Raw genomic sequence first — 26,489 nt, forward strand, 5'->3', positions numbered from 1 at the left:
TACAATTTTAAGCATCTAAATAGAGAAATTTATACAAAGGTTGTCTAAAAATTAAAAACCTTTTAAAACAAAAAGCTACAAATGTGAATCCGAAACCCCAAAACAGAGTGGATTTCTCTGATAAAATTTTCACACCAAGAAAACGGGGGAACATGGAGCCCACCAGGCATATCTCGTCAGATCTCTTCTTCTGGGCCCCATATATTTTCCTCACTCCAACGGTGTTCCATTCCCTTCTGACCACTTCCTCAGTACCTCAGACACCCAGTGACTTTTAGAGAGAGAGAGAGAAAGAGAGAGAGATAAAGTTTAGTTAGGCATTGAAAGGAGCGAGTCGAACAGTTGCAGAGTCAGAAGAAAGAAAAGGCTCTCAGATTTTTCAATTTTTTTTTAAATCTTCGAAGAGGTAAAACCAAACCCAATACTCAGCTTTCATTTTTCTTATGAAAATTTTTCACTTTGTTCTTAACCTCAAATTTTTGGGATGAAAAATTGAAAAAAATGGTGTGTCTGGAAATGGTATATATCTTAAATGTCAATTATTTCAATCCCACGGTCACATTTGTCAAAACTTTCTCTTCCGAGTGAAAAGTCTTGACCTATGGCCTAAAGATACTTTCCCCTTCCCTGTTTTGGCCTTTTGGGCAATTATATATTTCCATGTTTCAGTCTTCCTTTCTCTCTCTACACCTCTGCTTCCTCTCTCTACACCACTGGTTTAAACTTCATTGTGTATATTTTTCAGAGATTTGGGTTGCTCAAATTTGGACTTTTTTGGGGTCCTCATTCATTTCAGCCAACTGGGTTCTTCGATTTGAGGACAAAAGATGGATTCTTTGCCTCCTTGTTCTAGATTTGTGTCATGGTAAGTGTTCGTATCTGAATTTTTAAGTTTTATCATTTTCTACTGATTTCTGTGTTATTATTTTTTGCATTTAAGTGTTGCATTGGATCTGTATTGCTTCAAAATGTCATCTTCTTTCAGTGTTGTTAAAATTTCGTTTCTTCGATTTCAGTAAGTGGGTTTGTTTCAAATTTCAAATGGGTTATTTGGAAGCATAAATTTAAAATTTGTCTAAGTTTTTGGCTATCATTATTTTTCTTGTGCGCCTATATATTTTTGGAATCCATTGAAGCTGTATATCCTCTACTGCATCGCTTGAATGTGTTTCTTGTGTTTTTCTCTCTTGGTTCCGAACACGAACAACGTTGTTTTGCTGTGTTAAGGCATATATACTGCTATCCTAGTCCTTTCCCTAGTTGTTTGAAGAGTGAACTTTTGTAGTTCCATTTGTCTGTTGCTGTCGAATATCGGAATACGTATACTGTTCTTACAGTGTTCTAGAATGCTTTTCTTAGTTTCTCGATTGCTAAACCCGATTAATTTGGAAAGATGGATTTGGAATTCTACAACTGATTGAAGATGTGCCTTCCATTTCAGAGTGGTGTTTTACATCTTATGCGACTGCGCTGAATGTGAGTCATTGGGAAAGTGGGAAAGTTTGTAGATATGGATATGGGAGATGATAGCTCCAGGTTCTGTTCCTTACCGGCTACCACTTCGAGGAATATGTCAACCTCATCTTCGGCATTCTTTTCAGCAAATCAGTCGCCTTTCTTTTCCCCAAGATCGCCATCTTGTCAACTATCCGAATCAATGAGGTCCGATGCTCCATGTGACAGCATGGTTTTAAGTACAGATCCCCTTAGTTCCAGCTCTGGAATTCCAGACCTTGAATCTCTAGCAAACATCAGATATAAATTGGCAAACTTATCACCGGCCCCAGCTGCATCAGTTTCAGGCGATTTTGAGAAGTTTGATCGCGTGTCTTCCTCAACAGCCATTTCTAACAGTATTCTATCTAGTCAGAGCCATGCCCGGGCATATGATTATTCTGGGCAAAAAAAGAGGCAGAGAAAGCATGGGAGAAACTATGGAGCCTCATATACAACAGGTCCAGCTTCAATGACATCTAATAGACTGAGGAGCTGTGATATTTTCATAGGTTTGCATGGCCGTAAACCTTCTTTGCTGAGGTTTGCTAATTGGCTCCGAGTTGAGTTGGAAGTTCAGGGGATGAGTTGCTTTGTATCTGATAGAGCTCGATGTAGGAACTCCCGCAAACATGGAATTGTTGAGAGGGCCATGGATGTTTCTTCTTTTGGGATTGTCATCTTAACAAGGAAGTCATTCCGAAATCCATACACCATCGAGGAACTGCGATTTTTCGCTAGCAAGAAGAACTTGGTCCCAATATTCTTTGATTTGAGTCCAGGTGATTGCCTTGTCAGGGATATCGTTGAGAAGAGAGGAGAGCTCTGGGAAAAACATGGGGGAGAATTATGGATTTTGTATGGAGGGCTTGAGAAGGAGTGGAAAGAAGCTCTTCATAGCCTCTCTCGGGTGGATGAGTGGAAATTGGAGGCTCAGGATGGTAACTGGAGAGATTGTATATTAAGGGCTGTCACATTATTAGCAATTAGATTAGGGAGGAGAAGTGTTGTAGATCGGTTAAACAAGTGGAGAGAGGTGGTGGATAAAGAGGAGTTCCCTTTCCCTCGAAATGAGAACTTCATTGGCAGGAAAAAGGAACTGTCTGAGCTGGAATTCATACTTTTTGGCAATGTCAGTGGAGATGCAGAAAGAGATTATTTTGAGCTTAAGGCTAGGCCTAGACGAAAGAACTTGACAATTGGGTGGGGTAGGAGCAGTTCATTTGATGAAAGGCGAAGGGAACGAAAACTGGAGAGTGGAAGCAGAAAGGGAAAAGAACCAGTTGTGTGGAAGGAATCAGAGAAAGAGATTGAGTTGCAAAGCACAGAAAATCCTCAAAGACAATCAAAGCCAAAAAGTGATGGAAGATATTCAAGGAGGAAAAGATCAATGAAGGTTGTGTATGGAAAGGGGATTGCTTGTGTGTCTGGGGACTCGGGAATTGGCAAGACGGAACTTCTTCTTGAATTTGCTTACAGACATCACCAGAGGTACAAGATGGTTTTATGGATAGGAGGGGAGAGTAGGTATATTAGGCAAAACTATTTGAATCTCTGGTCGTTTCTAGAAGTTGATGTAGGGGTTGAAAATTGCTTTGACAAAAACAGAATCAAAAGCTTTGAAGAACAGGAAGATGCAGCCATAGCTAGAGTACGCAGAGAACTCATGAGAAACATGCCATTTTTGGTAGTGATTGATAACTTAGAAAGTGAAAAGGATTGGTGGGACCATAAACTTGTAATGGATCTTCTTCCCCGTTTTGGCGGTGATACACACATAATAATATCCACATGCCTTCCTTCTTTGATGAATTTGGAGCCTTTGAAACTCTCATTCTTATCCGGCGCTGAGGCAATGTCGCTTATGCGGGGTAGTGTAAAAGAATACACAGAAAATGAAGAATTGGATGCTTTACGCGCTATTGAGGAGAAAGTGGGACGCTCAACCTTGGGACTTTCTATTGTAGGTGCAATATTGTCCGAGCTGCCCATACTTCCAAGTAAGCTGTTGGAGACAACTAGTAGAATGCCCTTAAAAGAATTTTCATGGAGTTGCAGGGAGACTAATTCGTTGAGGCGGCATACTTTCCTTCTGCAACTCTTTGAGGTGTGTTTCTCAATTTTTGATCATGCAGATGGACCAAGGAGCTTGGCAACGAGAATGGTCCAGGCAAGTACTTGGTTTGCACCGGCCTCAATTCCAGTTTCTTTGTTGGCCCAAGCTGCTCACAAAATACCAGAAAAGCATCAAGGGACATGGTTATGGAGAAAGCTGATGAATTCTCTAACTTGTGGCTTTACTTCATCATACACCAAAAAATCAGAAGCAGAAGCGACTTCCCTGTTGTTAAGGTTTAACATTGCTAGAAGCAGCACCAAGCAAGACCATATTCATTTCCATGAACTCATCAAGCTTTATGCTCGCATGAGAGTAGTGACCGGAGTTGCACAAGCGATGGTTCAAGCTGTCATCACTCGTGGATCGATATCTCAACACTCGGAACATATCTGGGCAGCCTGTTTCTTGATATTTGGATTCGGGCATGACCCTGCAGTCGTTGAACTTAAGGTGTCGGACCTGCTGTACCTTGTCAAGGAAGTGGTGTTGCCTCATGCAATCCGGACCTTCATAACATTCTCTCGTTGCAATGCTGCCCTAGAACTCCTCCGCCTATGCACCAACGCCCTGGAAGCAGCAGACCAAGCGTTCGTAACCCCAGTCGAGAAGTGGCTCGATAAATCTCTTTGTTGGAGGCCGATCCAGACTAATGCTCAGCTGAATCCTTACCTTTGGCAGGAGCTCGCACTATCAAGAGCCACAGTGCTAGAAACTAGGGCAAAGCTGATGCTAAGAGGGGGACAATTCGACATAGCAGATGATCTAATTAGGAAGGCGCTTTTTATCAGAACTTCAATTTGTGGCGAAGATCACCAAGACACCGTAGCTGCTCGTGAAACTCTTGGCAAAATCACCAGGCTTCTTGCAAATGTTCGTATTCATACTTCACCATAGATCTCATAGTTTTTGGAAGCAGATTTTATTGTTGCATTTATACAGAGTCTGAAATAAAACAGTTGTATACCCCATTCCCATAGAATTTCCATACCAATTTTTAGTCTGAAAGAGATTCCATATTGTAAGTAAAACTGTAACGCGCCTTCGGAGTTTTTGACGGATTGTTGGATGATGGCTTGCTGGAAACAGTCATCTCCATTCGCTTATGGTGTTGCTATGCGGAATTTGTGAGCAACTCCAGTTAGGTAAGGCAGTGTTCTCGTTCCTTTGCACTGAGTTCGACGCTCCACTAATTAGTGTAATTTAGAAGAGACAGGTTTTAGATTATGGAAGGATGCAACATTGTTGTATATGATCATACTTGTCTTTCGTTGCTCTTATGATGAAGATCGTTTACAGTTACGTCTGAAGTTTCGTAATCGAATCTCTCTCCCATATGTGGCTTGTATCTAACTTGCAACTTTTTTTCCGCTTTAAGTTTCCGACTTTAACAAAATAATGAGTTTTATTTCCGCTCTAAAAACAGTTATGAAAAATTGGACAAGAGTTTAGTTCATATATTTGTCGGTGAACAATTAGTTTATTTTTTGTCGAAACACAAATAAATGGTCTGACAATATGTAAGAAACGAACAATTTTTGTCAAAGGCTGAGACGAGTAATGCGTAGTTGTCAGCAATCCATCCGTCCATCACATCCATCTTCTCTGTTGGAGTGTATGATTGACTGATACAAGTGGGACGCGGTTCGAAAGTGTACTTTTTACTTAAATGTTTTGACGTGACACCTTCTTCACTTTCATCCAAAACATTATATTATAATCTGGATAATTTAAAGAGAAAATAAGAATGGCAATAACAATGTTTTTAATAAGGTTAATATCAGTTTACTACCTTTAACTTTCGTGGTTTTCAACATTTAGTACATGAAGTTTTTTTGTTTCAGAATCATACCTAAAGTGTTAATTTTAGGATAGTCTCATACATCCGTTAGTCCGGCAGTTAAGTCTTCTGTTAACTGGTGACATGATGCCCACGTGGATACTGATTAGGCGCCACATGTCAATAAGGGTCTCATGTGGATATTAAAAATTAAAAAATTACAAAAGAAAAAGTTTGTCTTCTTCCTCAACAGAACTCGCCCGATCCCCGGCACCCACCCAAGTCGCCGTCGCCGCTGCCGCCGCCCCATCCCTAGTCGACCCGCCCCACCTCCTCCAGGTGTGCACCATTCTCTACCAGAAACAGAACTCGCCCGAGTCACGTCTCCACTCAAACCTCCACTCCTCCGCCTTCCAACTCACCCACGAGTTCTTCCTTCAGGTCTGCAACTCCTTCCCCCTTTCATGGCGGCCCGTTTACCTTTTCTTCTGATACACTCAGTCCCACCACCCCGATTTCACCCACACCGCCGTCTCCTAGCAATATATATTTATGGGTAATCAAAACCTAATAACTTCACAAACCAAGTTTGGAATAAAAAAAATTTCTAAGGAAAAGAGATTAAAAATGGAAAACTTTGAATATTATTAAAAAAAACCCAACAATTTTGTTCAAGAAAAATAGAAAGATAGGAAAAAATCTTTACCTTCCAAAACATTGAAGTGTGTTTTGGATCAGATGAGGGAATCAAGTTGTTAAATCCATATTTCTAAGCGGATATGTGTGAATTTTGTAAGTTATTTACAAGTTGAGGTCGGTGTTGTTTCTTATTGTTGGCGAAGTGAAATTTGTAAAGGGAGGAGTCGCAGAAGGTGGGATAGAGATGAAGGAGAGGGACCTGGGTTCTTTGTGGAGGGAGGTGTTGTTGGTGGAGACGTTGCTGATCTCGGTCTTCTTGGATTCGGGTTCGTTGGGGAGTTTAGGTGTGGTGTGTGGGTGAAAATGGCGGTTTGGGGAGTTTGGGAGTGGGTTGTCGGGAGGAGAAGTGGGTGTGGGATATAGTTGGCTAGAGAAGATAGCGGCGACAAGGTGGGTACTTCGGAGAAGATGGAGGTGGGTGGGACGCGGAGGAGAGAAAGGAGGGAGATCGAACTCTTCCTCTTGGAGGAAGACGATTGGGCCTAGATTTTTAAAATTTTAATTTTAATTTTTTTTAAATATCCACGTGGTCATATTGACACGTGACTTCATGTCATTGTTCATGTAGGTGCCACGTCACCAGTTAACGGTTGATTTAACAGCAACCCTAACAGATATATGAAATTGTTCCAAAATTATGACTTCATGTACCACAATTATAACTTCTTGTACCACTTTAGGATGAAAAAAACTTGATGTATTAAACCCTATTTAATGAAAAAAAATAAAATTTTAAATTAAAAATAAAGAAGGAAAAATGATGAAAAAGTGCCCTCACGCAGGATCGAACTACGGACCTTCAGTTTACAAGACTGACGCTCTACCACTGAGCTATAAGGGCTAATTGGTGATTTAAAGGTCATTTTTTGTATTTAAATGTTAAATTTGAGCAAATGTATTGTTGAGTTTTTCTCTTCAACCTCCCTCTTATGTTGAGTTTTTTAATTGATAGACTTTCACGAATTTAATAGACTTTCACATATTCATACAATTCTAGACTTTTAATGATATATGTTTGTGGAAAAGAAATGAGTTAAATAATAGACTTTTGCACAATTCTAGAGAGTTCAATGCTATCCTCTGGATTGTCATAAACTTTTTAATTACCAATTTATTATTAAGTATTATTTTTTAATTTTCATTATTGAAATTGTAACTTGGTGATCATGACCATGACAAAGTGGTCTTATGAGGTGGTGGTGGCAACGATGGTGGTGATTGTGGTGGCGGGATGATGCTCGGGTGGTAGAGGAGTAGGGATGGGGGAAATGGTGATGGTGGTGGTTGAGGTGGCGGTCATGGTGATGATGTTTTAGTTGGGGGTCATAGTAGGGGTGTCAATGATGCTCATGGAAATGATTATGGTGGAAGTGGTGGCTGTGGGGGTGGAGGAGATGGTCATATGGTAAGGTGGTGGTGGAAGTCATGATAATGATAATCATTACATTATGGTAGGTGATGGAGTATATCAACACAGAATTGGAAAAAATGAATCCAGAAAAATCCCAAGGGAAAAGTTGGATTTGCTATGACACAAAAAAACTTACTATAAAAACACTCAAAGTCCATCAAAATCCATTGCTTTTTAAAATCCTTTAAAGCAAGTGAATTTTGAAAACACCTGAATTTTTGTAGACTAATAAAAAGTCATAAATAAATACCACAAGATTTCTATAGACTTTTTAGAAGTCATAAAAGTCTTTGTTCAATACAGGGTGACTTTTGTGGACTCCTTAAAAGTCTATGTTGAATACACTTGGATTTGAAAGTCAAGCAAAATCCGTCAAACTCTATATACAATACACCCTCTTAGTCTAGATTAGAGGAGTTCACTCAATCTACTTTTATTTCATGGAAATTAAAATGGAATTAACTTGACTCCTCAATAGATGAGGAGTTCCTCATCACAATACTTTGTGACCGAGTCAGTGTTTATGATCGGAATTATTCATATTATAAATCACTCTATAAAAATCATCTCTGCAACAAATAAATAAAATATGAGATTATTTATTCAACTTGTATAAAAACAAATGGTCGGATTTGGCAGACACATTGAACCGTCTATTTGCTATAGCTAATTTAACTTAACGACCTTTATTTTCAATTGATTTTTTCACATATGATCTTTACAAAGTGATTTATAATATGAACAATTTCAATCATAAGCACAATATTCTGTGAATCGACCACAAAGTGTTTTGAAGAGGAACTCCTCAACCTTAAAGGAGCCAAGCATTCCTCAACCTAAGTTTCTAATGCATCGTTCGAATCCATGTTCACAGTTCACCGTTCGCATCCAACCAACTCTTCATCTAGTGATATTTTTCTTCCGAATATTGGATGAGCTCCAAGTTCAAATACTCACCCGATTGATCTAGCGGTACCTTCTTTCTATTATTGGTGTTTATGCAGAGAATTCAAGCATAAGAGACCAGAACGTACCGGTCGCATATGCATAATGATGCATATGGAGAGTAGAATATAAGCTCTTCCACTCCCAACACTAAATGAATATCCAAAACAATAAATCATAGTCGATTAATTTACACAACCTCCACGAACAGCAATGAAACAAGGGCAGGGTTTTTTTCCACGAGCCCCAAGTTTTTTTGGGTTTAATTTCCATTTAAGCAGAACATAATGTACAACAGATGATAAATTTGGCCAGCGTTATATACCTATGGATCGGCTTGGCCTGCGACTGCATCATCCCCGGAGTCATACTCATCTTCGCTCAGCTCCTCATCACTTGATTGCTCCTCTGGGGCACCCCCTACATCTTCCGCCTTTGCATATTTCTCACAATACTCTGTAAATTTCAAAGAATAATCAGCAAAACATCCACAAACAATGATCCTAAACAGAATGACGGTGAAATAGGGTCAGGCCATTGGTCCAGTTTATGTAGAGATGTTGAAAGCAGTGACACTATGAATTATATTTGGTTCTGCGAGCTCATCACCCTCTGAACCGACAGAATTGAATTACAATTTTCCCAAAATCTTTCCAATGCATTTTCCTATTAGGCGTAGTTATGGATTGTACCCTTAATCCTTTGGGGAAAGTCCTCTAATCCATTTAACTGTAACTATAGAATGGACAGTAATGTCTGATTTCCAAAGTAGAAAATATATGTGAGGCATAGAAGTTTCAAAAGCCTACACTTAATATAGCTAAACTTTACTAGTTGCACATGACTTAATATTCAAAGGAATTGAAAGCTTCGGACAAAGTACTAGCGGTGTCATTTGACATCTGGAGTTGTTAAAAAGCTAGATTAAAAGGCCACCCACCCCCCAAGTCTTGAACTACACATTGATTTGGAACTCAAGTAGACCTTGAAGCCTCAAATCTTTTCCACCTAATTCGACTACCGAGAGTTAAATTTCATAACACTTTAAACCAATTTAAATGTTCAACTAAACCAACAACAAAAACTATATATTTAAACATCACAGGTTGAGGACCTTCGAACACTTTCTCAAATACTGTCGGGTTAAGATTTCAAAATTCTATGGCTCCTACAGCAAAAGCAGTATATGTGAACAATGAAAAGAAGAAATTAAAAGGAAGTTCACGTATGTCAGGAAACACATATAAGAGACAACCAATATATACTCAATTTACAAATGCTGCATTACTACCTTTTACTCTTTGATCATAAGCAGTGTGATCGCGCATCATCAAAGCAGCAGCTTCTCCATTCAATGGATCCGATGGGTTGGGATATAAAAGAAGTTGAGGCAGAAACACTTCAAATACATTAACCAGGTCTGAACATAGTTAAGAAAGAAAAGACGTAAATCCTCGTCTCGTCAAGGTAGCAAAACTAGTTATAAAAGTATAACTACATGGTACAAATAAAAGTAAAATGTCTTGGTCTCCAGATAAACCGTATCAATTTTACAGGTACAAGAAAACATGTATAGGCCTACCAAACATGGGGCTCCAAGTTTGGTTGATAACATCTAAACAAACTGATCCTGACCTGGAACTCAAAAAAGCACCATTAGCCAGACTTAAGTACAAGCTTTGCACTATGTTCAAGTTTTACAAACAATTCCATAATTTATTAGAAGGTAAAATACAACTAAAACAAAGCTAAAGTACTGAATTTTCAGCACCTTTCCACTCACATTTCATCAACATTTGGGTGGTAAATTTTGTTGACAAAGCCGATAGATGGAGATTTGTAAGGATAAGCATCCGGTAACTCCACCCTTATCCTCCAGACACCTTCTTGATACGGGCCTGCCACATTCCGTTCAACCAAAAAAAAAAAATATCCCACTTCATTCAATATCCATATTACCCAGAAGAAAAAGTACCTATAAACTTCCTCCTGTTGAAGAAAAACACTAAACAAAAACTTGCAGCCCCACTTATGCACAAGCAGTAAAGCGAAATCTATGTCGAAATTCTGAAATCACACCCTAATCTAAATTGATACAATTTTAAAAGCACTTTAATCCATGGCCAAATCAGTTAATTCAGATAACTTTAAGTAAGTTCCCACTACTATAATAATTCAGAGAGAACATAAAAAAAGAAGAAGAAAAACAGATAAATCCAAAAACCCAAAACAACTTGCACATGATCAACACAAAAGAACACATCTTTGCATAAAATGGATAAAACCCATCAAAAATATCACCAAAAATAGCTGAAATTTAAATAAGAACACACAAAGATTAAAAAAAAATGAAAAAAAAAAAACCATGTTATGGGTTCGAATGATTTACTCTCTTTGGGGCCTTTGAAATCCACATAAAACTCTTGCATGCCGTCATTGATCATCTCCACCTTGTAATCACTCATCATCCTGGTTCATACCAACCAAAACAAAATAGAACAAACGAGAAATTAAATAATCATAATTAGAAAAAAAATAAAAAAGAAACAATATTTATACAAATAAGAGAAATTATACAGTTTCATCAAATCCATCTCACGGCGTTTGCTTGGGGAAGACATTTTTTGTGGTTCGGTCGGGTTTTTTGGGGTGAGAGAGAGAGAGAGAGAGAAAGAGGCTGAGAGAGATTTTGAGAGCTTTCTGCAACAAAAATAATAAATTGAGACAAAAATTGAGAGAGATACGACTGAAATATATATACGTGTTCAGAAAAGTCGGCTACTTTGCAATGATGGTCCAGTAAATTTCTTGAGTTACCGCTAGATTTCCAAAGGCCCACAGTAGGTTCCAGAACTAAAGTAAAAAAGAAAAGGAAAAGAAAAGAGGACAGAGAGAGTAATTACATGAGTATAGGGTAAATTCCTCTTTTGACAAAGTGGTCAAATAGTAAGTACAATTTCTCTTTTCTTTTTGCTTAAATAGTAATTTCAAGATTCATTGCATTTTTCTTAGATTTTTGTTTCCTTTTGATTTTTGGAGTTGTGCTAGGGATAACATCCTGGCCCGCGAATATAGGTAATTTGTGGACGGTTTTTTTGTCATTCACACACGTGTGACCGTTTATTAATAGTATGCGTTTAATTTTGTTAATTCATTCATTTGTTTAAACTGAATGGGGATCACCTATAATACTATGAGATTTTCTATTCTATTACAATAAACTTGCAGATGCATTATTTAATAGGGTTTTGTTGTTTTTGAATTCATTGGAGACGTGGAGTGTTGACAACTTTAGTTCTTTTCAAAAATAATTTATGCTATAATTTCGAATTTTTCAAGGTTTGCTTGTAGAGCTGATTTTCAATTAATCTGAATGTAAACTACCTCAAAAAAATTTTTTGAGAAAAAAATTGTCAAGGACCATTTAAATTGTTAGAGATGGGCGCAAACACCACAAAAATTAAAATCTTGCTATTTTGCCGTTTATATTAATCTTCGTTAAAAATTTCATCATTTTTCCTTTAAATACTACATTTCTTGTTATACATCACATCACTTATTGCCTCACTTTAAATCTAGGCCGTTGAGGTAAAAGGTTGAAATTTTTTTAGGCATGCACGTGTACAAGATGATAGTGGTACTCATCCAAGTTTAGGCTTTAAATCTTGATGCATAAAAATTTAACTAGACAAATAACCATTATCTAGTCTATACTAGATTACATGCATAAGGTGGGAGTGGCATATAATCCAAGCCACCCATTTGGGTGCACAGTAGTAGATACCCAACTTGTGACAGCCCGTCCCTAGTTCTACAATTTTATAAATTTTAAATGAATAAATTTACGAAAATGCCCTAGAGGCAAGGACTTTGACTTCCATTGACCATCGGTTAGAGAGACGTATGACTTATTCTTTTAGCATATCCTCGTAGTACTCGTTGGTACGAACGCATAGGCGAAAACCGTTTGCGAGTCCGGATTATATCGGTATAGTTAGAGACATTTAAAATTGGTTATTTAAGGTTTAGTTATAAATTAATTCAAACTCCCACCATGTGTGAGTGGTAACAAATCAATTTTAAAAGAAAAAGAAAATAGAAAAAAAAAAACAAAAAAAACAAAAGAAGAAAGAAAAAGGGAGAAGAAGGAGCTGCCTGATGACAGCGAAAGAGAGGGGAGGAAGATAGCACAGGAGGGACCAGGATAAAGGATGGCCCAGTGAGGGAAAAGAGAAAGGAGGAAAAAGGAGGGAGGAGAAAAAGGAGGGGAACCAGATCTGTTCCCCTTGACCCTCGAAACCCACGGACCCGACATGTATTCTGGCAATTTTCGTCGCCTTTCTACCATTTTTCCGAGGATTTGGACCGATTTACTACTCCCAGTCATCATCTAGCCTTCCCCTCTTCCATATCCACCTAAAATTTGTAGGAATTTGGGTGTAAATTCATCAAAGGGCCGATGGCAGGGCTAAAGGGTTCGTGGTGGCCATTCCTCAAATTCTGAAACAAAACCCTTAAATTACCACCACCAAAATACTCCACTTAAGCTTAGCAACAAAGCCCAAACAAGTTTAGGGGCGTCGGAGTTGCTACAGAGCCGAATTGAGGACACCCAAATTATAGGGTTCGGCGGGTTCGTGTGAAATTGGGGTTTTTCCCGGCCAAATTGGCCTTGGTCGCAGGTGACATTGGTTCGTGATGTCTTGATATGCGTACTAGGGAGTCATAGCGCATACCTTAGGTGAGTGGGTCCTTTCCTTTCTATCGTATATATACATATGATTGATAATTCCACAAACATGTTTAAGTTGATTTATGCATGTTACCTACAAATAATTGATGTGAACTACGATTGGCTTGATCCCTGTTTAGGATACGTAGGCAGTCTAACGAGACGTTAGATGTAGCCATACAATAAATGAGATTAAATAATCGAGACAAAAGCCTTGTTTGGGAATTGAGCAATGTGAAGGAAGTTGGTGAAAAGGTGAGATTTAACCTTATGATTTTGGTGTTAAATGTTGGTCATAAATCAATGTGTGAGGAATTGAGAGATTAAAGTAAAGAATCCTAAATAATGATGGTCAATTAAACTAATATTTAGTTGGACTTGTTCTCGATAATTATTCCCGAAATAAATAATTCGAGAGTGGGGTGTTACAGATTATGCATATTTCGCCATGTTATATATATATATATATATATATGTATATATATATATATGTATGTATATACTGGTAAATGCTATGACATGGTTGAGTATTAGATTGCATCATGACATATCCATATGTATACTACCTGTAAGGAATTACTGTGAATGCTTTGAAGTGCAAAGAGGAACGCAGGACGCACAGGTAAGTTCAGGTAAGTTTATGGTGTTACTTGAAATGATTGAGTTATGGCATGACTATATTTATACTTTAGGCAACTCCGACCTTGTCGTACAGGTTGCAATAATAGGCAACTCTGACACTATCGTATAGGTTGCCCATGAGTCGTACATGTTATAATAGATGCAGTTAGAGCTCATAAACCTGCACCCCGGTGTTAGTGCTCCTGCATGTGGTTAGGGCACAGTCCTTCACATGATGTTCACCTCCCGCACCTTACGTTCACCTTGGATCCAAGGTAGGTGCACAGTCCTGTCGTACAGATCACTACAGGTGGTTCCGACTCGTAGGTGACCCGCGATTATTCGTACAGTCTTCACGTGATCGTAGCACTTGAGTGTACTTATTTACACCCAATCCTGTCGTACAGACCACTAGAGGTGGTTCCGACTCGTGTGTAGGGATATGTAATGAGCCATGGGTTCAGCCGTACAGGCCACAAGAGGTGGATCCAGCTGACATATTACTTGGATATTGATTGATGAGATATGGATGAGTCGTACAGGTCACTATAGGTGACTCCGACTTATGAGCTAGCATTGATTGATGAGATATGAATGAGTCGTACAGGTCACTACAAGTGATTCCAACTTATGTGCTAGCATTGATTGATGAGATATGGATGAGTCGTACAGGTCATTATAGGTGACTCTGACTTATGAACTAGCATTGATTGATGAGATATGGATAAGTTGTACATGTCACTATAGGTGACTCCGACTTGTGTGCTAATATAGATTATTGAGCACATGATTATTTATATTACTGATGAGATGTTATGTCATGGTATATTTATGGAATTACTATTGATATATTTTTGATCTCACATTGATACGTGATATGATTTTCTGGAAACTATACAGGTATTGCATCGAGGGGTTATAACGTTTTAGAAGGCTTTTATTAAAAAATTTATTTCCAGGGCCACTCACCCTTGTTTTGTTTTCACCCTCCAGGTTTTATTAGCTGAGCTTTCTTATCGATGAGGGGTCGTGGAAAATCTTAGTATTGGAGATTTCTTTCAAGGGTATGACTCTCAATCCACTATACTGTACTTACTTATGCTCTAACGTCACGTGTGAAGTGGGTTCATTCCCGCTCACCATCGCACTCTGGTAATTAGGCACTCTTAGGTTCAAATTTATTCATATTTTTCCACATCATCACATTTTATGGCTTCGTCACCTTCCAAGTGTCAGCCAGCACAGCTCGATTCGAAGTCCTTGTGGACATTCTGGGTTGGAGTGTGTCACAACTCCTTCTTAATTGCTCCTAAATTTTCAATTTCAACATCTTCCTACACCACCTACTAAGAGTTATACATGTGTTAAATAATAAACACCACACATAAGGCAAAGTGTTGAAAGTATTCTACATTGGAGATGAAATTCTTGTATCAAAAGTTTAACAGATTTTGAACTTATTATTTACAAAATGAACATCGAAGAGTTGTTCTTAGCACTTTTGCCTACATCAATGATCTTTTAATAACATGTTCTCTCTCTCTCTCTCTCTCTCTCTCTCTTTCTCTCTCTCTCTCTCTCTCTCTCTCCCTCCCCCCCTCACTCTCTCTCTCTCTTACATGCACCATATCTTACTTAGTGATGAAGCCAGGATTTCTAGTTAGGAGGGGCCTCTCATAAATGTCAAAAAAATTAAATAGATAGTATTTACAAAACTATTAAGCAAAACATAGCATCGATAATATTACATATTCCAAATAATTAAAATAATTCTCCTTGACGAGTTTTCATACTTTGAAACCATTGCATGATACCCTCGTCCTCTATACTGTTAAAAATATCCTTCTCAATATAAGCAACCAAACAATTGTTCATCCATAAATTCGATTGCGTATGGTGTTCTTCACAATGTTCATAACAAAAAAGACTCACTCTACACTTGTAGTTGCAACCGATAAGATGAGTATCAGTGTTAAAAGCAAGTACACTAACGAGTAAGTCAAAACTTTCTTGGTTTTAGCCATCTTTTGTGCAAGATCACTAATTTCTTTCAAATCTGCAAACACATTATTAAAGGTCATGTCCCATATGTAATTCTCAAGCTGTTCTTTGAGTAACTCAAGATCATGCTCCAAAAAATCACTTGGATAAAATTGGGCAAGACTCATCAATTTTTCTTTGTCAAAAGCTGAGAAAAAAATTATTTTTGACTACAACATGCCACACAAAGAAGTAGTTCAGTATTCTTCTCAGTAAATCGATCATTTAACTCAGTCAGTTGCTTATCTATGACATTGTTGAATAAATCAACACGATAATGGTGCAAGTTTGTGATGTGATGAGCTTTTCAGTTTGGCTGCTCTCCACTCGTAAAAATATCATCCATGCTAGGAATTTTAATATGATTTTTGTCACAAAAGGATGAAACTTTATCAAATAAGGATTCCCAACTAGTTTCTCTTATCCTTTGCAATCTTCCTTTGCATATATTGCCCAAGTTCATTGCATTCACAATATCTTGATCATTCTTTTGCAATGCCTGTGTAACGCCCCGACCCGCGAATAAAGACTATTCACGAGTCAGGGTGTGAGTCATATCTTAGCTATAGAAATAAATTCTACAACCAAGATATGGTGGAAAAATTAAAATTCAATTATAACAATTACACCATACATCAACAAAATCTTACATACAAAATTTTAAAATACGCAACGGAATAATTATAGTGCACAAATTAATTCACATCAAAAACTGCTAACAAAATAATAATTAAATTGTAACAATTCTTTCAAATGCATGAAATATATGCAAATGAGATGCATGAATGTACTCACTCCCTTCTAATCCCGCTAACACATACCTAAGGTACCCAAGCTTGCATGTCTCATACCATGCTTATACCACCTGGCTCTGAGTACGTTAGAATATGAGTTAACTCCTGTTCATCCCTTAAAGCCAATTTTTGTAATTAAACTCTTGGTTCCCACTTTATTAAATAGGCACTTCCCTCGATGCCCAATTGTGTATTTAAGCCCTTCCCCCGACGCTTGACATATACAAGATTTCATTATTTTTATAGTCAACCAATTTGTATCCTCAAACCCTCCACCCTACGCCTGACATATACGAGGTTCATTATTTTATATTCAAGGCTAATTTCATCCCTTGAATATCCTCACAACTCAAACACTTTACAAGACTCAACACAACTCTTTTTCTTGCTTTGCAATGCATATGTATATGTCATGTTCACATAGTTATCAATACTCACATTTTCTTTAACAAGCCTGTAAGCTTCAACATAAATCAAATTGATTAGTAACAAGAGTAATATAATCATAATATTGACAAAATAATAATCTTTAATGTAAATGATAAGCAATATGTTGCCATTTCCTTCCTCTTGTTCTCTTCACCACTTCCCTTTCCTCTTCTTTAATATAGCTGAAATTCTACAAATGTAGTAGGGGTTGGATTGCTGAAAAACTTCCATGGAAGGGAGAGAAAGAAACTGGAGATGTTGGCCATGCAAAGAGGTTGGCAGAGAAGGGTAGATCAACCAAATATCAGCTGTTCGAACTGGGGTACAAGTCAGCACATAGATTGGATTGTCGTGGTTTTTGGATATGTTATAGAGGAGATGATAAGGAACAACTTTTGTGAAGGAAGTGTTTCGATTGGAGCTACGAAAAATGGGTTTTTGGTACTCATAACATGGCTGTCCAGTTTTCTGCGGGATTAGAGACTGAGTTGGTATTTCAAACATGTCGGACGATCGCACCGTTAGATTTTCCTGAAATTTGGATATATCATGGTAGAAAGACAGACACACAACTCTCATGAAGAAAGTACTATGATATAATCTATGGATGATGGTGTTTTGGTCTGTTAAATAGGCTGGATGAATTTCTAGTTTTTAGATATCTTTCTTTTGATAGATGAAATGACGGTGAGTTTGGTGGAGATTTGTTGGGTAATGTCTCATGTATATTTCTGGGATTTGTCTCACACTTTTTGTACATTATAAATAGAGATTTTCGATAGTTTGGTGGAAGTTCTTCTTATGGCAATGATCTCCAAATGTAAATGCATAAACAACACCAAATTTAAGTGGTTCGCCAAATCGACTACATCCACTGGGGTTTGCTTTCATTGTATTTCACTATATATATAAGGGACTTACAAATACAATGCAAGATGGCTTAAAACCCTAAGAACATGTAAAAGAAAGATAAGAAGGTAATATGAAAGGGAGAACGGCTTTCTTTTTGGAGTTGTTCTTTTTCTTTTCTTTGTTCTTCTTCTTCCTCTCTTCTCTCTTCTCTCCATGCCTTCCGTTTGGTGAGTGCTCCTTCCTTTATAGAGATTGCATGACATCTTCCTCTCCAAAGAATCTCCACAAGTGTGCCAATAGAAAGAAAGCAAGTGTTGTGCCAATCATTAGACATAAAATGTGTTCCAATAGAAACACACAAAATGTTAACCTAATCATTGATAATGGTATGTGTTCAAATGACAAAGAGACATGTACGGAGTTAATCAATATCATGCAAGGTGGATACAAACATCAAGGCCACGTTCATCTCTAAGGGATTTGAATCCCACCTCTTCAAATTTTGGAGGGATGAATCATCACCAAACATTTAACTCTTAGATTCCTAATGAATACAAACTTGCCAACTCACCCTTACGTTGACCTCCACCTTCACATTTAGAGTGGTTAGTAATCACTAAATCATTAACTCCTAATGTTACAAACTCTCCACCTTATCTTTGAGAGAAAATATCAAGACAAAGTTACTCACTTAGTCCAACATCAAACTTTCTGCCCTTTGTGAGGAAAATCAAACCAAACTCATTTAATCTCCCTTCTCCAATTCAAACTAAATATATCTCTAATTACATATGAACATGAAATAGCTAGTTTAATTTGTAGCAAAAAGGATTTTACGTTGAAACTATTTTACATACCGAAAATAGGTTCTTGTACGTAAAAATAATTACCCACATACATACATATATACATATAACCATTTTTTTTAAATACTGGGTATTACAGCTTGTGATAAATCATTTGTGATTCCAATCAATAGAAAATTTCCTTCAAATTTTTGTTCAAAATTTGTTCCATCTATTTTTACAATCTCAAGCGCTTCTATCGCTGATGAGAACATGTGAACCAAGCTGATTATACAATTATAGTGAAAGTTCCATCGCGTATCATTAGCCTGCTTAAGAGTTGTTTCCTAATTCCAACCTTGTCCACTTGAAAGCTCGTTATTTACTAGTGCTTCCAAATTCTAAATTCTTTTTTTTGTTGCCATTGCTACTAGAGCTAATTAAAGTTGATGAGCAAAACAATGAACATAAACGACACTCATTCTCATTTAAAATTAGTGCTTTAATGCCATTGAACTCACCTTGCATATTACTTGCTCCATCATAGCCTTGCCCACACAATTTGGATATGTTTAATCCATGTCTAGAAAAAGAAGTCATCAATGGCTAACTTAAGTGAGGAAGCTTTAGTATCTGTAACATGCTCAACACCTACAAAGCGCTTTATCCTATAACTCTTATCCACATAGCGTAGTACAATGGTCATTTGTTCATTTGAAGACTTGTCTCATGATTCATCAAAAAGAATGGCAAATAAAAAATCATCAATATCACTAGTGATTGCACTACTAATTTCATATGAAATAGCACTTAAGATGTCGTTCTAAATATCAGGTGATGTCAATCTCAAATTTTCAAGAGCATTTTCTAGTGTGATAGCCTTTAAACCTTATTTATAGTGATGTAGCCACCGCAAAATTTCAAGAAAGTTTCCTCGATTGAGTGAATTTTCAGATTCATCTTGCCTACGAAATGGAAGACCTTGTTGTAAGAGAATCTTACTAACACCAACTGATGCACCTAATCGTGTTCGATAATCAATTCATCATAGTCAGTTTGTATTGAGATAACTATTTCAATATGTTACTTTTGATTTAATAAGACCTCACAGTTTCTCCAAACATTATCATGAGATCTATTAGGTCATCCAACATGAATTTGTAGTTTCCTCTTGCACTTCTAATTCTTCAATCCGGCTCCAACAAAAGTATTCTTACTAAATTGATCTCCAATATCCGGTTTGAAGAGATAACAACATAAACAATAGGCAGCATCTTGTGATATTATGACATCCCACATCGCCCAGGGGAGTGATCCTTATATGTATATTCCCATCTCTACCTAGCACGAGGCCTTTTGGGAGCTCACTGGCTTCGGGTTCCGTAGGAACTCCGAAGTTAAGCGAGAAGGGGGCTTGAGCAATCCCATGATGGGTGACCCACTGGGAAGTTGCTCGTGAGTTCCCAAAAACAAAACCGTGAGGGAATGGTAAGCCCAAAGCGGACAATATCGTGTTGTGGTGGTGCCCTGGCCAGGATGTGACAATTTGGTATCAGAGCCTAACCCTGGCCGTGTGTGTGCCGACGAGGACATCGGGCCCCTAAGGGGGGTGGATTGTGACATCCCACATTGCCTAGGGGAGTGATCCTTATATGTATATTCTCATCTCTACCTAGCACGAGGCCTTTTGGGAGCTCACTGGCTTCGGGTTCCGTAGGAACTCCGAAGTTAAGCGAGAAGGGGGCTTGAGCAATCCCATGATGGGTGACCCACTGGGAAGTTGCTCGTGAGTTCCCAAAAACAAAACCGTGAGGGAATGGTAAGCCCAAAGTGGACAATATCATGTTGTGGTGGTGCCCTGGCCGGGATGTGACAGATATGCCATACTCCAACCAATTAGGAAACTGAGTAAACCAAGCACGATTAAATCTGCTAGGCTTTGTCCCAAAATTTGTGTCACGAAATATATGGGTTCGTGGTTAAGAAGGTTTATTTTGGAGATAGGCTTTTTGAACTTGGTCTTGGACATTAGGATGATAACTCAAAATTGGTCTATGCAATCCAGGATCATATTGAAGAGTTTCCAAGTTAATTTCCATAGAATCCACACAAGTTTGTTTTGAACTACTTTCATTGTTTTTTTTTAACTTTTTGGAGACGATGACTCTAATATCTTAGGTTGTGTTTTTCTTATGAAATATATTCCATAACTGAAAATTGAAAAACATAGATTGATTAACTTCAAATTAAAAAAAAAATATATGAACATATATGCTAATTTTACAAACTAAAACAAATTAGGCAATAGTTAAAAGAAGTTGCAAGACATCAATTTAATAAGAAAATAATCATAATTTATAAACAAAAAAATGTAAGAGGGATTGAGAGTAAAATGCATACTTTGGGTTGTAGGCCAGCTAACTAAACTTCAATGTCTTTTCTTTGTTTGAATAATGGAATTAGTCTTTAATCTGCAAAAAAAAAAAAAAAAAGTTATTTGTTGAATTAATTTACATTGTAGATGACAACATACATGAATTAGCATATTGCAAAAACAAAAAATTAAGATAACAACCTTTGGAGATTCGGAGTTCATGCCTGACTGGACTGTTATCTTGAATTCCGTCATAAAACGATGAAAGAGAGACCAAAAGAAACAAGTGTCATGAAGATCAGAAAGTTGAAATAGAATGATCTATTGGAAAATTAGAATACCATTTAAGGATCATAAAGATTGAAGACCGAAGAGCATCTGGTTACCAACCCTCGAACCTAGACCCTATAGGAAACATGGAATACCCGAATATGAAGAAGAAGTTAAATAAACTATTAATTTTAGTATTGAAAAGAGGAATGGAAGTGTTGGAAGTTGGAATAGGTAGGGTTAGATTGGGTGGAAGTTTGCTTGAAATATTTAAAGAGGGTAGGATTAAAAAGTCTTGGAAATTGGAATAGGAAGGCCAAATTGTCAAATGTGCAGGCTAGTGGACAGGTGATATTAACTTCTTACAATAAAAAACTAGTAGTATTACTTCTTTTTTTTCTTTTTTCTTTTTTAAAAAAAAGGGTGGGCCTTTGACTATTGTGGTCCTATGATCCCTCACCGCCGTTGAGGATCATGAAGATCGAGGACTGAAGAGCATCAAATGCGCATGATACCAACCCTCGAACCCATACCCTATAGGAAACTTGGAATACCCGAATACGAAGAGGAAGTTAAATAAACTATTAATTTTAGCATTGGGAAAAGGAATGGGTAAAGGCCAAATTGTCCAAAGTGCAAGTTGGTGAACCCATGGTATTAACTTCTTACAATAAAAAACTAGCTATACTATTTTTTTATTTTATCCAAAAAAAAAAATGCAAGGTAGGCCTAGGACTATTGTGGTCCTACAGTTCCACTACCTTTATTGAGGATCATGAAGATTGAAGAGCATCAAATATGCAAGTTGCCAAACCTCAAACCTAGACCCCATAGGAAACTTGGAATATCCGGATATGAAGAGGAAGTTAAATAAACTATTAATTTTAGTGTTAAGAAAAGGAATGGAAGTGTTGGAAGTTGGAATAGGTAGGGTTAGATTGCGTAAAAGTCTGCTTGAATATTTAAAAATGCCAAATTGTCCAATGCACAGACTAGTGGACCGGTGGTATTAACTTCTTACAATAAAAAACTACTAGTACTAATTTATTTTATTTTTTTTAAAGAAAATCAGGGTGGGCCTAGGACTATTATGATCCTATGGTCCCTCCGACTCTGTTGACGATCATGAAGATCGAAGATTGAAGAGCATCAAATACGCAGGATACCAACTCTTAACCAAAACCCTATAGGAAACTTGGAATACCTGAATATGAAGAGGAAGTTAATAAACTATTTATTTTAGTATTGGGAAAAGGAATGGGTAAATGCCAAATTGTCCAATGTGCAGACTAGTGGACTGATGGTACTAACTTCTTACAATAAAAAACTACTGTAGTACTAATTTTTTTTAATTAAAAAAAAAAAAAAAAAAAACAAGGTGGGCCTAGGACTATTGTGGTCCTTTGGTCCCTCCGCCTCTGTTAAGAATCATGAAGATTGAAGATTGAAGAGCATCAAATACGCAGGATATCAACCTATATAGGAAACTTGGAATACCCGAATATGAAGAAGAAGTTAAATAAACTATTAACTTTAGTATTGGGAAGACGAATGGAAGCGTTGGAAGTTGGAATAGGTAGGGTTAGAGATTGTGTAAAATTCTGATATTGATTTTAATATATATCATGCGTGTTATTAGACTAGATTTAGGGGGTGTATTGGGATAAGATTCTGTTAGATTTTAAAGGAGTTTATAAATCCTTGTCTATCCAGTTATGATTTTAAATGTAAGTGGTATTCAATCCAGTTATGATTTAAATGAGTCTTTTAAATATAAGTGTATTCAATTCATATTTTTAAGGATACAATCCAAGTCGGGTGATATTCAATCCAGACTTTGAAAGTGGCTTTTAAAGTTTGAGGGCATTCAAAAAGCCGGTGAATTTGTAATGAATTAGAAGATTTTGATGGATTCTAGGGTATTAGGTATAAATACCAAAGGCTCTGTAAAGTACGAGTAGTCTCATCTTCTACAGGTAATCATCTTGTTTGGTTTTTCGATTGCTTATACATTTTTTTTTTTTTTTTTTTTTTTTTGTATTTTTGCTTCTAGCTATTTGCTGCATAATGTGGTATGATTACAGTACTTCGGCATGAAAAACTTCCAACTTTTTGGAAGGAAATTTGAAGTTAGTACACAACTCAATATATAAAGCTGAAACTTTTGTCTGGGTATTAGTTTATTTGTGAATGAAGATCAATGCGTGGCCCGTGATTTCCTTCCTCTAATTCTTATATAATTCGGATTCCTACAAGTTAGGGCTTGTGAAATATGTAATTTATATCATATGATTTGTACCCTTATATAGCACTCTTGTACTAGTATATATTGTATGGTGTACTCTTGGAGTAAAATCACTTAATACATTACATTCTATGAAATAGCAATGGACTGATTAGAGATAGAGAAAAGAAAAAATCATCAATCAATTGCTGAGAAGGAATGACGAAGAAAAACAAGCAGCAAGGATTGTTTGTAATCAATAAGCTCTTGGTTATTATTGTTGAATGTTCTTATCCAGAACTGAGACTTGGTTACACCATTGCAGCTAGATATAGTTATATGGTTTATTGGGTTGACTTGGCGATGTGTGTGGGGTTGAAGAATTTAAAATGAATCAATTAAAATCCATAAGACTCCACCAAAATCATTAAACTTCATAATGCAGGACTAGGGCTGGGCACAGGTCAGGCCTAATTTTGAAAGGACCGGACCAGATCAGGGTTTAAAAGAAATGGACCGATTCGGGACGGGTGCAACATATTTTAATACATAAACTGAACCTAACCCAGCCCGTACGGGTATTTTTTTTTTTTTTTGGGGACTTATTAATATTAGTTACCACAGTCAGGGGCATCTCCTACTGTATTAGGAGCCACATTCGCGGCATTCATCTCACTAAAAATTCTATTTGCTTCTTGTAGTTTTCCTGCCTTGCAAAACCCATCAATAAATGTGTTAAAAGTTATCACAGTCGGGTGCAATCCAATCTTCGCCATCAAGTTTTTGAACTTCAAAGACGAACTCAGAAGGCCCTTATCACGGTGCCCTACAGTCAGTGTATTGTATGACATCACACTAGGACTACAACCTATGCTCTCCATCTCCACGAGAACCTCAACAGCGTTCTCTAATTTTCCCAATTTACAGTAAGCAGCCATAACCATATTAAGAGTGTAAATATTTTGGCGAAATCCTACAACGCCACATTTCTCTATAGAACGCCAAAGCAACATCGGCTTTACGCAAATCAAGGTCCTGCCCTTTGGGTAAAGGGATCATTCTGTGGGGTATATGAATTGGATTCCGATTCCGATTCCTTTTCCCTAATTTCCCAGAAATTTTGGGGTTCGTAACGGTGGGTTCTTTCGGAATCGAATTGGGCAAACTCGAAAACTGATGAATTGGGAATTTGTTCATCAAATTAGGCTTTCTGTAGCTAAATTCTTGGATTGATTTAAGAGTTCAAATCAACTTCTGACCGACTAACGTTGATGGAGGGGTAAAGGATGAAGAAAATGGCGGGCAATGAGCTCTGACTCTCGGATTCACTGCGGCAATTACAATCGTCGAGCAACAAGAGAGCACTGTCGTGCATTGAATCCCATGTCGAGTAGAAGCAACGAGAAGAAAGAAAATAAAATTGGTCTTCTGAAAGTGATGAACCGTGAAGGGGAGGGGATAACTGACGGCGAGAGAGAATCGAGTTCGAGGACTCCAAACTCCAGTCCACTAACACTGTGACAGAGTTAAGCTCGACTGCTCGAGGAGACCTACGTCCTAGGGTAAAACTAACGATTCAGATTGGATGGTAGCTTACTCTTCAATCTTGTTCGTCCATTGCAAATACAAACAGGTCGGTCTGGGACCCATTTTTCTATACATTTGGACCCGGCCCGGCCTGCCCCGTTTCTCTTATGAAAAATTTGGAACCGGCCCATACCTGCCTCGAACCTTGATTAACCGCCCCGACCAGCGATTCCTATACTCGTTTACCCACACCTATGTAGGACTCTGCGTAATTCTTTTACAATCACGTGAGTATGTGTGAATCATTTAAAATTCATAGACTCCATGTGTTTATAATTACATAAATTCTCATGAATTCCTAATTGAATACAACCCCTAAAGTCAGGGGCGGAGGCATTATATGCCTAGCATAGGCTTAGGCCTACTCTCACTCTTTAAGTCTCTCTAAATATTTAGTATTTGTTATAGAATTAGTGGGTGAATGCCTACTCAAAGGAATAAAGACTTGGGAATAGTATTTGATACTTTCAAAAGTGTCATCATTGTATTTGGATGGTTGTTATTAAGGGAGTTGCTCTATAAATAGAACACTATGTGTGCTATCAAAACATACTGGGAAAGAAAGAATCAAAGAAATAATATCAGTATCCCTCCCTCTCTTTATATGCCATCCTTTTGTGTTATAGCTACTAAAGTTATAGTGTGACATTTTTCACCCACTTCGCTCATGTCCCTAGCAAAGGACATTTCTCTAACTTTTGCCTATTTATAACACGTTATCAGCACAACTCTCTAACCTTAACTAGTTCTCATCTCCTTTCACCGTAAAGAAAAAAAAAATGCTTCCTCCAAGGATTTTCCTATTCTTCTTCTTCCTGTGCCTCATCTGCATGATGTACCCTCGCGAAGAAGGGCTAGCACCATGCTTGTTTCTCGTTCTCAATTTAACAATTACTTATATCTTCGATTTCTTGTTTGATGTAGTTCCTAATTACTAACCCAGTGTTTATTTATGTTAATTTTACTGTAATCAAAGATGGTGAGGTACAATCGCCTATCTTGAACTACAAATTTATTTTCACTGCGATCAAAGATGGTGCGGTACAATCGCCCATCTTGAGCTACAGATTTAATTTTATTGTAATTTTAAATGGTGCGGTATAATCACTCACCATACTCTGCATATTTAAATTTTCCTGCTGTTTAAGTGGTGCGGAATAATCGTCCATCATATGCTTGCTTCAATGAGAATGGTGAGGTATAATTGCCCTCCTCATTAATCATGTAAATCTCGAGCCTGAAGTTTCGAGTGCTTATCATTTTGGCTTGAAGATCAAAATGAAAAATTTGTAAGAACCAGAAGTTCTAACACTATATTCCTCTAGGAATACATATT

The 26,489-nt window shown here is 37.4% G+C and overlaps 2 protein-coding genes and 1 non-coding gene across 3 annotated transcripts; 1 reads left to right on the forward strand and 2 right to left on the reverse strand.

Moving 5' to 3' along the window:
- The first annotated feature begins 244 nt into the window (after nt 1-244).
- On the forward strand, nt 245-4,592 carry LOC125479763. Its single transcript, XM_048589630.1, has 3 exons — nt 245-406; nt 746-865; nt 1,442-4,592. The coding sequence occupies exon 3, from the start codon at nt 1,511-1,513 to the stop codon at nt 4,505-4,507; it is 2,997 nt and encodes a 998-aa protein (XP_048445587.1). The 5' UTR covers nt 245-406; nt 746-865; nt 1,442-1,510; the 3' UTR covers nt 4,508-4,592.
- Nucleotides 4,593-6,858: 2,266 nt separating this feature from the next.
- On the reverse strand, nt 6,859-6,930 carry TRNAT-UGU. The gene has a single exon. It is a non-coding gene; the product is annotated as a tRNA-Thr (tRNA).
- A 1,674-nt stretch (nt 6,931-8,604) lies between these two features.
- On the reverse strand, nt 8,605-11,176 carry LOC103963871 (ubiquitin-conjugating enzyme E2-23 kDa). The gene is made up of 6 exons (XM_009376740.3): nt 11,023-11,176; nt 10,835-10,914; nt 10,229-10,343; nt 10,028-10,080; nt 9,737-9,865; nt 8,605-8,901 (listed from the first exon to the last, which is right to left on the reverse strand). The coding sequence occupies exons 1-6, from the start codon at nt 11,064-11,066 to the stop codon at nt 8,771-8,773; spliced, it is 552 nt and encodes a 183-aa protein (XP_009375015.2). The 5' UTR covers nt 11,067-11,176; the 3' UTR covers nt 8,605-8,770.
- Nucleotides 11,177-26,489: the final 15,313 nt, after the last annotated feature.

Source organism: the organism of the source record quoted next, unplaced genomic scaffold, assembly GCF_019419815.1.
Source record: "Pyrus x bretschneideri cultivar Hongxiangsu unplaced genomic scaffold, Pyrus_bretschneideri_v1 Contig3, whole genome shotgun sequence".
Lineage (NCBI taxonomy): Eukaryota > Viridiplantae > Streptophyta > Magnoliopsida > Rosales > Rosaceae > Pyrus > Pyrus x bretschneideri.

Coding starts and splice junctions, on each gene's coding strand:
- LOC125479763 (XM_048589630.1), top strand. CDS start 1,511: ATGGATATGGGAGATGATAGCTCCAGGTTCTGTTCCTTACCGGCTACC.
- LOC103963871 (XM_009376740.3), bottom strand. CDS start 11,066: ATGTCTTCCCCAAGCAAACGCCGTGAGATGGATTTGATGAAACT. Junction 10,915..11,022: donor GAGATGGATTTGATGAAACT/GTATAATTTCTC, acceptor GGTATGAACCAG/GATGATGAGTGATTACAAGG. Junction 10,081..10,228: donor CACCCAAATGTTGATGAAAT/GTGAGTGGAAAG, acceptor TTTGAGTTCCAG/GTCAGGATCAGTTTGTTTAG.